The sequence below is a fragment of the Leguminivora glycinivorella genome, chromosome 20, assembly GCF_023078275.1.
Source record: "Leguminivora glycinivorella isolate SPB_JAAS2020 chromosome 20, LegGlyc_1.1, whole genome shotgun sequence".
NCBI classification, from domain to species: Eukaryota; Metazoa; Arthropoda; class Insecta; order Lepidoptera; family Tortricidae; genus Leguminivora; species Leguminivora glycinivorella.
In genome coordinates, this window is record NC_062990.1 from 12,755,909 (window position 1) to 12,770,665 (window position 14,757).

Consider the following 14,757-nt stretch of genomic DNA (forward strand, 5'->3'; position numbering starts at 1 on the left):
TTTCCTTTTCGCACGTGTATCGTACGACGTTTTAGTACAGATGGCCCTCCGTAGTTTCGACCTGGCATATAATGAACCACTTCTCGTACTAGTGCGTAAAAAAAACACCATCTGTACTGAAATAATAGTTTGTGCATATACGAACCAATCCAGATGAAAGTATATAAAGAAAACTCACATCTTCTCAGTATTCGCGATTCGTGATCAATTAGTAGTGTGTGAAATCTCACGATAGCGAATACATTGACCTTAGTTGAAACATTCAGTGCTACGCGATCTTTCAGTGAGAGTTTACGTAAACTTCATAGGTGTAGTGAGTTACAGTGATATAGTTAATATGGAAACAGGTAATGTATTAGACCCAGAGCCCAGGCCCGCCAGACCTTCCTCAAATTCTCAAGGATGAAACTTTGGGACAATGTAGAGTTCACATCGACGGTTAATGTGTGCATATTTTCTAGTTCGGCCCATCGGCCAATTTTTTGCTATCAAGTGATGAAGGTGAAAAAAAAAAGTGCTTACTTTCCTTAAATTCTCAAGGCTGATTTTTATATATGTGTTAGAGCACGTTGTTAGAAATTGGTTATCATCAATGCCAGACCGTTTCCGCCGGCCATAACTTTTACCAGACGCGACAAAGTTGGCAAAAAACGACTCTAACTTACCTCATTTTCTCAAGCCTGATTTTGATATATGATACGCAGGGACCTGTAACTAGACCGTTTGTAAGCAGCCAGACCAATCGGATGGACCCAACCATCCGCCAGACCGACTTAAAGTTTCGATATGAGCATTAGTAGAATTGAAATATTCCGGGTCTATAAAAGCTAAAAACTTGAATTTTCTACATTAAGCTACGTGTATTTTGTATACTTGACGTAATAAGCGACTTTCAAAAATTTTACTTCTAAGGAAATAAAAAATGAAAGTTTATATGCGGTGCAAGATTAATTTTAAGCTATGAATTTTATTTACACTGCGTAAGTACATGTGTATTTTATTATAAATATAACTTTTACCAGACGCGACAAAGTTGGCAAAAAACGACTCTAACTTACCTCATTTTCTCAAGCCTGATTTTGGTATATGATACGCAGGGACCTGTAACCAGACCGTTTGTAAGCAGCCAGACCAATCGGATGGACCCAACCATCCGCCAGACTGACTTAAAGTTTCGATATGAGCATTAGTAGAATTGAAATATTCTGGGTCTATAAAAGCTAAAAACTTGATTTTTCTACATTAAGCTACGTGTATATTGTATACTTGACGTAATAAGCGACTTTCAAAATTTTTACTTCTAAGTAAATAAAAAAATGAAAGTTTATATGTGGTGCAAGATTAATTTTAAGCTATGAATTTTATTTACACTGCGTAAGTAGGTACATGTGTATTTTATTATAAATATAACTTTTACCAGACGCGACAAAGTTGGCAAAAAACGACTCTAACTTACCTCATTTTCTCAAGCCTGTGATTTTGATATATGATACGCAGGGACCTGTAACTAGACCATTTGTAAGCAGCCAGACCAATCGGTTGGACCCAACCATCCGCCAGACCGACTTAAAGTTTCGATATGAGCATTAGTAGAATTGAAATATTCCGGGTCTATAAAAGCTAAAAACTTGAATTTTCTACATTAAGCTACGTGTATATTGTATACTTGACGTAATAAGCGACTTTCAAAAATTTTACTTCTAAGGAAATAAAAAAATGAAAGTTTATATGTGGTGCAAGATTAATTTTAAGCTATGAATTTTATTTACACTGCGTAAGTACATGTGTATTTTATTATAAATTTAAAGAAGAAAAGTAAATTAAACTTTTTTTTCGGTCGTCGAACAAGGTGGTTTAAAATTAGTTTTAAGATCGATCCTTTTTAATTTGTGGGCGAGGGACCTCACACTATGTATAAAGGCACTATGTGTATGTTGCATATAATGTCAAATCCCTCGCATACTACAAAAGTTATTTAAGCATTTACATAAGTTCAGTTAAAATGAGGTGGAAAGTATAAGTGTATATGTTGTGTACACACGTAAAGTATTCTAAACTTTTTATAACGGCATACATGTATTTGAAGAATGCCAAAAATGTATTCGTGTCTGAAAATTCAGCATCTCCGACATGGGTTATAACGGGGTTGATGATGTTCGTATTGAGTACAAATGTTTAAACTTCCTAAACTTGTAATTCTAAAGTTCGTCACTTAGGTATGTTACCATGTTTTGTAGGAGAAAGGAAATTCGTTTAGTTATATACCGTTGTAACATTGATTGTGTACTTCTTTGAATTGAATATTTAATTTATAATGCACTGTACCAATTTGTTTTTTCCTTGTTTACGTTATTTATAATATAAAATTCAATTCGTTATTCAAGTTTTTAGCTTTTATAGACCCGGAATTCTACTAATGCTCATATCGAAACTTTAAGTCGGTCTGGCGGATGGTTGGGTCCATCCGATTGGTCTGGCTGCTTACAAATGGTCTAGTTACAGGTCCCTGCGTATCATATATCAAAATCAGGCTTGAGAAAATGAGGTAAGTTAGAGTCGTTTTTTGCCAACTTTGTCGCGTCTGGTAAAAGTTATATTTATAATAAAATACACATGTACTTACGCAGTGTAAATAAAATTCATAGCTTAAAATTAATCTTGCACCACATATAAACTTTCATTTTTTTATTTCCTTAGAAGTAAAGTTTTTGAAAGTCGCTTATTACGTCAAGTATACAATATACATGTAGCTTAATGTAGAAAATTCAAGTTTTTAGCTTTTATAGACCCGGAATATTTCAATTCTACTAATGCTCATATCGAAACTTTAAGTCGGTCTGGCGGATGGTTGGGTCCATCCGATTGGTCTGGCTGCTTACAAATGGTCTAGTTACAGGTCCCTGCGTATCATATATCAAAATCAGGCTTGAGAAAATGAGGTAAGTTAGAGTCGTTTTTTGCCAACTTTGTCGCGTCTGGTAAAAGTTATATTTATAATAAAATACACATGTACTTACGCAGTGTAAATAAAATTCATAGCTTAAAATTAATCTTGCACCACATATAAACTTTCATTTTTTTATTTCCTTAGAAGTAAAATTTTTGAAAGTCGCTTATTACGTCAAGTATACAATATACATGTAGCTTAATGTAGAAAATTCAAGTTTTTAGCTTTTATAGACCCGGAATATTTCAATTCTACTAATGCTCATATCGAAACTTTAAGTCGGTCTGGCGGATGGTTGGGTCCATCCGATTGGTCTGGCTGCTTACAAACGGTCTAGTTATAGGTCCCTGCGTATCATATATCAAAATCAGGCTTGAGAAAATGAGGTAAGTTAGAGTCGTTTTTTGCCAACTTTGTCGCGTCTGGTAAAAGTTATGGCCGGCGGAAACGGTCTGGCATTGATGATAACCAATTTCTAACAACGTGCTCTAACACATATATAAAAATCAGCCTTGAGAATTTAAGGAAAGTAAGCACTTTTTTTTTTTCACCTTCATCACTTGATAGCAAAAAATTGGCCGATGGGCCGAACTAGAAAACATGCACACATTAAACGCCGATGTGAACTCTACATTGTCCCAAACTTTCATCCTTGAGAATTTGAGGAAGGTCTGGCGGGCCTGGGCTCTTGATCTATATAGAGCAGACGTGGGCAAACTTTGGGGGCCAAAATTGGAAGAAATTTTAGAGGAGATTTACCTACACCAAAAATGCATTTTTACTACAGTGATGGCAGTGACTTTTAGGAGCGGCGGAGGGCCGGATAAAATCCTTTCCCCGTGCGGAATTGCGGATACAGCCTGCTGGCCGTACTTTTCCCATCAATCAGTGTTAGCCTGAGTAGATAGTTTACAGATAAGTGATCATTTGGTAGGGTGCCGAGCGGCTTGAATTCAATTATAGTTATTTGTTATACAAGGGGGCAAAGTTGTATTTTAACGCCGAGTGTGGAGTTGAAAAACGAGCAAGTGAAAGGATTCTATAGTTGAACCACGAGCGAAGCGAGTGGTTCGAGAATAGAATCCTGAACTTGCGAGTTTTTTAACACACGAGAAGTAAAATACATTTGCACCCGAGTGTAACACAAAACTTTTCCCCTCACTAGCTCGGAAACGCGTGTTTTGTCCTTTAATACCAGCGGGTAAAAACGCATTTTATCCACTAGTGGGTAAAGTAATTTGACCTTGAATAAAGTCAAATTAACTGCTTTGAAGTTGATAAAAGTAGGTGAAATACTAATAATGATGATTTACCACCTGTAGAACTACTGGAAGCAGTGATTAAACGCATTTTTTGCGTTATAGTTTCCTGTGTCAAATTTTAATTCAAAAGTGTTCGAGCAGTAACGTTAAAAATGCACCCTAGAATAGTTAAATCCGATGTTGCCAGCCTAAAAATGGTACCGGCGTCACACTTCCTACCCTTCTGGTGTTTTGGGTGTGTTGGCAGTGATCGCTTACCATCAGGCGACCTGTATGCTCGTTTTCCTATCGCATAGAAAAATAACAAGTTGGGCATTTTTAGGGTTCCGTAGTCAACTGGGAACCCTTATAGTTTCACCATGTCTGTCCGTCCGTCCGTCCGCGGATAATCTCAGTGACCGTTAGCACTAGAAAGCTGAAATTTGGTACTAATATGTATATCAATCACGCCGACAAAGTGGTAAAATAAAAAGTGGAAAAAAATGTTTTGTTAGGGTACCCCCCCTACATGTAAAGTGGGGACTGATTTTTTTTTTCATTCCAACCCCAACGTGTGATATATTGTTGGATAGGTATTTAAAAATGAATAAGGGTTTACTAAAATCGTTTTTTGATAATATTAATATTTTCGGAAATAATCGCTCCTAAAGGAAAAAAAAGTGTGTCTTCCCCCCTCTAACTTTTGAAACAATATCTGGGCGACCGAGCTTCGCTCGGTTCTATTTTAATATATCACGTCTTTAGATAAAAAAAAATTATAAATACAAAAACAAAAAAAAGACAAAAAACAAAAACTTAATTTCTGGCCGGGATTCGAAACCCTGACACCTACGATCTATCTGTGTACATTAGACCGACCTCGTACGACTGAGCTAAGAGGAATCGATGCGCGCGCGGCGAAATTAACGACCATATTTTACGTTTACTAACGCGAAAGAAAAACTCATGAAAACTCGAAAATTCGCGTTTTCCGGGATCTAAGGCTACGTTAGATCGATTTTTCACCCCCGAAAACCCCCACATAACAAATTTCAGCGAAATCGTTGGAGCGGTTTCCGAGATCGTCGGTATATATAAAAAAATAAATAAATATATAAGAATTGCTCGTTTAAAAGTATAAGATATGAGTACCACAAAAGTAGAACTTTATAAAGACTTTCTAGGAAAATTGTTTTGAACTTGATAAGTTCAGTAGTTTTGAGAAAAATACGTTAAACTATGGAACCCTACACTGAGCGTGGCCCGACACGCTCTTGGCCGGTTTTTCTATCCCTCTTTTTACTTCCGGGAATGTTACTTAAGAACCTTGATCCTGGCAGACAGCACGCAATGACTAATCAGGTCAGGTCATATAACTCAGAGCCGTTTAATAAGGCCGAGCACCTCTTAATGAAGGAGTTTCTGACCGGACCGAAGTCGATGTCCTTTTATCAGTATCAGTTTATTAACCCCCGACGCAAAAACGAAGGGGTGTTATAAGTTTGACGTGTCTGTCTGTCTGTCTGTCCGTCTGTCTGTCTGTCTGTCTGTCTGTCTGTTTGTCTGTCTGTGTGTGTGTCTGTCTGTGGCATCGTAGCTCCCGAACGGATGAACCGATTTAGATCTAGTCTTTTTTGTCCGAAAGCTGAGTTAGTCGGGAGTGTTCTTAGCCATGTTTCATGAAAATCGTTCTACTATGTCGCAGTCGGGGGTTTTTTCAAAATTTTAATTTTGTGGTTATTTTAGTGTAGTTTGTAGTATAGTTTACGACCGGTTTGGCCTAGTCGGTAGTAGCCCTGCCTGCTACGCCGCGGTCCTGGGTTCAAATCCCGGTAAGGGCAATTGTTTGTGTGATGAGCACAGACATTTGTTCCTGAGTCATGGATGTTTTCTATGTATATATGTAAGTATTTGTATATTATGCATATCGTTGTCTGAGTACCCACATTACAGGCCTTCTTGAGCTTACCGTGGGGCTCAGTCAATCTGTGTGAGGATGTCCGATATAATATTTATTTATCCGTCCAGCCGGCTAAATTAGCCTTTGTGCTTCAAGTACAGGGTTCTTCCTATCCAAATTGCCAGCACAAATTCAGATAAAAAGGTCTCTTAACACATGAAGATTGAAAATGATAAGCAGATATGATGAAAAAGAACATCATCATCATCCATCTTGCGTTATCCCGGCATTTGCCCCGGCTCATGGGAGCCTGGGGTTTGCTTTGACAACTAATCCTAAAATTTGGCGTAGGCACTAGTTTTACGAAAGCGACCGCCATCTAACCTTAAAACCCGAAGGGTAGCTAGGCCTTATTGGAATTAGTCCAGTTTCCTCACGATGTTTTCCTTCACCGAAAAGCGACTGGCAAATATCAAATGACATTTCGCACATAGTTCCGAAAAAGTCATTGGTACGAGCATGGTTAAGAACACTCCCGACTAACTCAGCTTTCAGACAAAACCTAAATCTAAATCGGTTCATCCGTTCGGGAGCTACGATGCCACAGACAGACACACACACAGACAGACAGACACGTCAAACTTATAACACCCCGTCGTTTTTGCGTCGGGGGTTAATAAATGAAGGCCAACTAATCCTATGTCGATTTACAGAGAACCTGTCAAACGAGGAGCGAACATGGGAGGAAATCATGCAGATCAAGGCTATGCCAGTGCCCATGAGCCAGAAAAGGGACCTCAAGGCCAGATTACAGGTATTCATCATCATCATCATCATCATCATCATATCAGCCCTATATCGCCCACTGCTGAGCATAGGCCTCTCGACACAGTACGCCACTTGCCCCGGTCCTGAGCTAGTCATCCATTTGTGACCCGCAATTTTCCGGATGTCGTCCACCCAATGAGCTAACGGATGCCAAGCGCTTCTTACATCTGTGAGCGGCTACCATTCTGTTAACATTGCAGTCCATCTGCCATCATTGTCTAGCACCATGTCCCACCCAACTCCATTTTAGTTTGGTAATGACGAAACCCACGCACCTTGGTGCGACGACGGATCTCGGCATTTCTCACCCGATATTGAATCTTGATACAGAGCATGGCGCGCTCCATGGCTCACAACACAGGTATTACCAACTTTTATATGTTTACCATGTCATAATAGTGTATTACGATACAAGTGCGGAGAAGAAGTTCGGAACGAGTGGCGATAAATTAAGACGCGACCGAAGGGAGTTTTAAATCGAGATGTTCCCTTTCCTTTATTTTCCTTTCCGCACGTGTATCGTACGACATTTTTCAGTATACATACTTATATGGCCCTGATAAGAAATGTACCTAAATAATATACCATATCACCATATGTACTGAAAAAATACATCAGTACTATGAGATACGTTATTTTGTCATAGAAAACTACATATTATGTACTTCTTGATATTATGTATTTCATTTCTGAATTTCTCTCTCAATCTAATTTGAGTCATTCTTTAAACCAGGAAAACTAGCCAAGCAAGACCGAACGAGATCTCGTTTCTCTTTTCACCGTTACGTACCGTTATAAAATTACCGAAACCACAGGATGTGTGTAATGTAACCATGACTCATAGTTTGTAAAATTATCAATACGCGCAAATATCAAACACATCTTGCTCGCATAATTGAGTACTACTAGCGCCATCTATGCAATGTATGGTACTTGTTATTAGTTACTGAATCTCTCTCTAGATGTCGCTATGCACCTCCAGTGGAAATCGTACATCGCGGTGTTAAGATTTTTCCTGATTTAATGTCCCTCCCCGAGCAAGTTTGTGCAGTTATCGCTTCTCGGCCTTTTGGCTAAGATCAAAGTGTAGTATCTGTTCTTTTCAGCTTAATATCTGAAAGTTCCCTCACTGAGGGACCAGTATATTAAACTGATTTTTGTAAACCGACGGGATGTTCGGGGCTCGCTCCACTCCCGTCACGGGTCGGCCCGGCATTGCAGTGCCGCCGGGATTGGCCCCAGTGTTGCCAGATTATAATTCTGTAAATCTGTAGGCTGCGGCCAAAATATCCGTAGAATTCCGTAGATTGCAATTTAAAAAATCCGTAGTTCTACAGACTTTTCTTTTAAGTTTTTATGGCCGATTCCGTCTCTAGAAAAAGCGGAAAATTAAAAAAAAAATAGGATAATTAAAAGACACGAAGAATTACAATTTCGCGCCTTTTTACTGTGACACACCTCTGTTTGACAGACTATATTGAAGCATAAATAATGAGTAATGAAAAGTAGAAGTGTATGTAGCACTTCTACTTTTTCGCCATAATAATATTATTACAGTGCGTACCTACACTATTGGTACGCTTCAATTCCGTTCCCTTTTACTACATTAGTGTAGCCTTAGAAAGTTAGATCTTGTACAGCGTGAGCGGCGTGTAACGAAACGCAAAAGTATAAATAGTCGCTATAGTCCGAATTAAGGCCGGCAACAGACAGTCTTAAAAATTCATAATCTTAAAAAAAATTGTATGCAAATTGACATAATTGTATGCATTGAATTTTTTTTTAAGATTATGAAAATTGAGACTCGTCTGTAGCCGGCCTATGTCAAGCACATCCGAAGCGTGACAGACGGGAATCACGTTTCGTTATTAGCAATAACTCACAATATCTTTATTGCTTACATGTATAATTTAGTAAAAAATTGTGTTTATTGGAATTCCGTAGAAATTTCAAAAAAATCCGTAGGTCTGTGTTGAAGCCCCGAAATCCGTAGATCTACAGACTTTTCCGTAGATCTGGCTACGCTGATTGGCCCACAAATATACTTGAAAATTCGATTCTTGTTAGCAAGAGCGCATAACGAGTATTCACACACTTTACAGTACATAATATGAGCCCTTTATCTTGTTGATGTTGCGACCTCACAAGTAATGAACAATTCTGCGAAGTAGTGCATAAAAACACTAATTATCTATTATCACTTATTTTTCACAATTTTGTATGCTTCCAGAATGCCACAAAACTTCGCCTCGTGGGCTTCGAGCAGCTCCAATGGCGTCAACGAAAAGTCTGGCACCGCTTCCGCATACGATTCACAGAAATAATGGGAAAACTGGAGCTATGGCAGTCTCCCATGAGGGAAATAGAAGGCAGCTTCGGCACCGGTGTAGTATCCTACTTCCTCTTCCTGCGCTGGCTGTTATTCCTAAACCTAGTAATATCATTAGTAGTAATCACCTTCCTAATATTACCAAAGACTTTACTAGTCGAAGACCCTCAAGAATGTAATGAGAACTTCCCTAATTCTACTGAATGTTGTTCTGAAGCGTATTTGCAAAGGAATTTAACTGATAGTAATATTTTCCTTGACATAATACAAGGAACTGGGTGGATGGAGAGAACATTTTTGTTCTATGGTGTGTATAGCAACCAAATATATACGTATTTCTTAGAGGGTCTGCTTAATTCACAAATGTATTATAATATGAAATTGGCGTATATATTAGTACCTATATCTTGGGCATTACTGTCTTTGATAGCTATAGTGAAAACCGGAGCAAAAGGTTTCAAAGAGAGGCTAGTTGAAAGCGAAGGACAATTCTATATGTATTGTAACTTGGTTTTTGGTGGATGGGACTTTTGTATACATAATGACAAGTCAGCTAAAATAAAACACAAGGCGATATACAACGAGGTAAAAGGTTGTTTAGAACAGGAGAGATTCAAAGAGGAAAAACAACTTAGGAGCAGGGAAACTCAAATACTGTTGCATTTAAAACGTATTTTCATCAACTTGATCGTGTTTGCCATATTAATAGCCTCGGGCATACTTATTTATCTAACATTTAACTATACTATAGATAAACTCGGAGAGAGTCTAAGTAACGACCCGAATTTGCCATCAAATTTCGACGCTGCGAACGCAACGCAAGCGCAACATTTTTCGACATTAAAGTTATTCAGAGAAGGAGCGATTTCCTTCAGTCAACTGCAGACGACTTTACTAGAGTTCCTTCCATACATTTGCATCGTCGCTCTAAACATTATTGTACCAGAACTATTCAGTTATTTAATCAAATTTGAAGATTATACTCCGGCAAGTGTCATTATAGTGACTTTACTCAGAACTGTGTTGCTCAGGCTGTCTTCCTTAGGCGTTCTTTTAAGCCAAATATATCACAGAATCACAGGACCAAATGGAGTCGCATGTGCTTATAACAACGATAACTTCGCTTTAGACTGCTGGGAGACTTACGTCGGACAACAATTATACAAATTGATAATCACAGACTTCGCATTACAATTCTTTACAACTTTCTTTATAAATCTACCCAGAGCGTTCATAGCGCGGCATACAGTGAGTAGATGCTTCAAAATCATTGGCGAACAAGACTTTTACCTACCCAAACATGTCTTAGACATAGTTTACACTCAAACTATAATATGGATGGGTGCATTCTTCTGTCCATTCCTACCTATAATGGGGACTGTTTTTTATTTTATAATATTTTACGTGAAAAAATTCACTTGTTTAGTGAATTGCACGCCGTCGCCAGTTGTTTATAAAGCATCTAAATCTAAAAGTCTCTTCATGTCCGTATTACTTCTAGGTTTCGTTGTGTCTATCGTTCCGGTAGCTTACTCTATCGCCGAGATATATCCTTCAGTCAACTGTGGGCCTTATAGAGGTTGGGCCACAGTTTGGTCATTTGCTGTGAGCACTTTTGACAAACTCCCGCCTGCTATAGGAGAATTTGTCTTCTTTATTGGAACATCAACTTTTGCGATTCCTGCGTTCGCTGTAATGCTATTCGCTTTATATTACTATTGGGCGGTAGCAGCGGCGAACAGGCATATGGTGGTAGTTTTAAAGAACCAGCTAGTGTTAGAAGGGCATGATAAGCAGTTTCTACTGAACAGGCTGAGTGCGTTTATAAGGCAGCATCAGAAACGGTGTGAGAGGCGGAATAGAGCTAGTTTTGCGGACGATGACTCGTCTATTAGACAAAGTTCGAGGTAGTCTGGTTTTTAATCGTGTAGGGCATTTCTATTTAAAGTTGTACCTCCAACTTTTGGGTTACAATTTTCATATTTATATCCATTTAGATTTACATAATCATTGCCGGGAATAAAATAAAAATTCAAGTTTTTTTAGGTTGCTGAATAAGTGTATATATTCTGTATTGAATTGTGTTATAAAGTATATTTGTATTTTATTTAAGGGTACAACTTTAAAATTGAAATATTCTGGGACTGGGATGCGAAAATATCTACAAATAGTAAATGAATAGTAAAATAGATTTTCAATCGTTTCATAAGTACACTATTAATTACGTTGAGACTATATTTAATTTTAAATCTTTAAAAGTATTATTAAATTGTTTTTTTGCATTAATATAAAGAGATACAAAAAGATGTGTAACGCATAGGTATTATATGATTGTCTCTTTCTTTTTGTAAGGTAAATAATATCAAAGTAATGTATACATTTGAATATAATGAAATATTTGTGTATATGGTTTTGAAGACTTGTTTTTAACGAAATTATGTCTAACATCGATTTAAAAGCCCCAAATTATTTACAATACGTGTTTTTTTATATAAATTGTCTCAATTTTTTAAACTTTGGCTCACATTCTCTTCCATTTTCCCTTAGCGAATGTTTCTTAATGTTTTATTGTATTTATAGTAAATATGTAAATTTTGTATGATAACTGTAATTATAAATAAAAGGCTGCTAGTCAAGTAAGATTAACTCCATGCAGTGTCTGGGGCAAATGCCAAATGAGTCAAATGACGCAAAAGGGTACCTATACTTTATTACGCGGTTATGCCATAAAAAATCAACTAGTAATCGACTATTTCGATAACCCACAATAAGATACCTTTTACTACATTAAACCGTCACAAATATTGGTTTTTTTTAACTGTGTCAAAATGGTAATGGTGATACTTTGACAGAACCAGCAGGATTAGCACATGATAGACTACCCGTCCTTGTGTCATTAATACAATTAGAAGAAGACGTGTGTGACTATCTCGCGGCGACATGCTCTCGCGGCAATCATGTGCTAACTCTGCTGAGACGAAAAATCTATGAAGGAATCCTTTTAATTAAGTTTTAAAAGTTTCACTAGATGGCGTTTCACTAGTACTCATTTGATATATAAATAAATAAATAAGTTTCACTACATCTTAAAACTTGAACCCAGACACTGCAATATTTTATATTCCTATAGATCCAAACTGAATGATCTCTTATGTATATTGTATAACTTGAACTGTTGAAATTATGAATTACGTTAAATTTACTAGTTATCATACCGACATAGATGTATATTATGAGATTTTTTAATACTTAAGACACATTTATTCTTCAATGTTTTTGTTTTACTACTAATATTAAATATACAATAGTTCTACTTGTGTTTATTTTAATATCAATGTGAAAATATGTATAACTGATATTTATCCTATTTGTTTCCGAGGCTTGAATTTTATTAAATTATACGCACAAGTTAGTAATTTTTATAATGCTTTTACTTAGTGCCAAATTTTGTTAGATTTTTATACATTTAAATGTTTTGTTAGTGAAATATTTCTGAGTTGTAACAAATAAAATACTCAGTGTAGAGTCTAGCATTTTAATATTAAAGTGACAAGTAATGAACATGGCACATGAATTAAACACATTATTTATTTATTTATTTAAAAGAATTTCGAACATGGTTTTTGCAAAACAATGAAGAGTGAATTCTTGTTCAAGAGTTTTTTCAAAAATAAGATATTAGGATGTTACTAAGAGTTTTAATTTTTTTACTACAATCCAGTATTTTATTATATTTATGAAGTCTTCCTGTGTAAGAAAAGGTTACATAATTTTAATTTAGGAAACGAATTAAAACATGATTTTTTTTAACTTCTAAAAATTAACTTCTATGACAATATACTTAGTTAAAAAAAAATTTATGATTACTCTCTGTAGCTATAAACCAGAGCACAACACACTTTCTCAAATGCATAAGTTTATTGCTCAAATACTAGATTTTTTGTATGTAGATATAACCAGGTGTAACACTAAATATTTGCCATAACGTGCCAGATACCGTAGCATAAATATAATACATATTTAATAAGACGCAATACGTACCGTAAAATGTAAAGTATCAAAACGTTTTATGCCACCGCATGCTCTTATACGTTCAGTTTCACGAACAAAATATAATTATGAACACGACTCTTAATTTTATAAGCATTAACGCATGTTCAGATATTTCTGCTTGCGTAAGAACGTAGATGTATTTTTATTTCGTCGAATTTATTTTTATATTTTTGGAAATTTTGTTACTTTGTTTACTCAGAATCTTGAGCTTTTTCATACTAGTCTAGAGTTAGCTTTATCACATTATCAGATCCGATATCGGATGTAGGACCGATATCCCATATATGAAAGTCGCCATCTTTGATTTTTTGCCTTTTAAATCCTTCCTTTGTTCTCTGAGAAAATGTAAATCAGGGACCGATTTTTGAATTTCGAACGCACGAATTCGCCGTTCGAAAGTCTGTGGAAAACGACGTAAACGACGATTTTTGAAAGTGCGGCTAGTAATTTTAAAACTAGTGGTAATGACCACTCATTTTCGATTCTGTTAGTAGAATTTAAATCGTTAGTAGTGGAGATATCATTGAACAAATTTCACGAAATCGAATGGCAGAGATTCAAAAATCGGCCCCTCTGTGTAGTATTATTTTTTCTCCTGAGGAATCGAAAGAGCTCATGATTTTGAATAGAAAAAGTAAAAAATCCCAAACAAAAAAATAAAAATCTGCCGTTTAAAAAATAAAATATGTTGTAATGTTATGTAGGTGGCGCCAAACGTGTTGAAACTATTAGCTTCCCAAAACGTCCGCTAGATGTAGTGAGTAGACATGAAATAACGTTTTGAACCATTTTATTGACCCACTGCCGATTGTAACAATAGATTTGTATGATTTACTGTAACTTTTATACACGATTCCATGAAATAGACTTCAGTTAGCATTTTTAAACGTAACTTATTATGTGTATTTATATGTACATATAACAGTAACACTGTATTTGTTCTTATACATAATAAAAATGTTTAGTACCGAACCCTTTTTTCATTACTTACCAACCAGGATTATATAGGATTTACAGGCTCCAGTCTCCATACGTGTCCATACTAAGAATCGTACCTCCCATTTTTTGCGACACCTATTTTTCAACGTATTGACTTGATAATATTATGATATTAAAATAAAGAAGCATGTCATTTGTTCTTATAAAAAATAAAAACACGCGCATATATTTCGAGAATAGTACATTACGATACAAGTGCGTAAAAAAGGAAGCTCGGAACGAGCGGCGATAAATTAAAACACGACCGAAGGGAGTGTTTTAAATCGACACGAGTTACGAATTTCCTTTTCGCACGTGTATCGTACGACGTTTTTCAGTACAGATGAGCCTCCGAAATTTCGACCTAGCATATAATGAACCACTTCTCGCACTAGTGCGTAAAAAAAATACCATCTGTACTGAAAAATATGATTTTGGTTACTTCCAGGCTGCGAAACAGCGCCATGTAGTTTAAGCCTAT

General features: G+C 36.4%; 1 protein-coding gene and 1 non-coding gene across 5 annotated transcripts in view; both read left to right on the forward strand.

The window, feature by feature from the left end:
* LOC125237034 (transmembrane channel-like protein 7) overlaps positions 1–13,763 on the forward strand; it is a 29,898-nt gene extending 16,135 nt beyond the window's left edge. For 3 of the 4 annotated variants that reach the window (XM_048143958.1, XM_048143960.1, XM_048143961.1), the window contains 2 exons: positions 6,802–6,902; positions 9,147–13,763. In XM_048143958.1, the coding sequence (XP_047999915.1) occupies positions 6,802–6,902; positions 9,147–11,156 (2,111 nt within the window). In that variant the 3' untranslated portion in view covers positions 11,157–13,763. Of the gene's footprint in view, positions 1–113; positions 348–6,801; positions 6,903–9,146 lie in introns of those variants that run through there. The other variant, XM_048143962.1, reaches the window with a different exon arrangement.
* On the forward strand, positions 7,970–8,162 carry LOC125237258. Its single transcript, XR_007178319.1, has one exon. It is a non-coding gene; the product is annotated as a U2 spliceosomal RNA (small nuclear RNA).
* Positions 13,764–14,757: the final 994 nt, after the last annotated feature.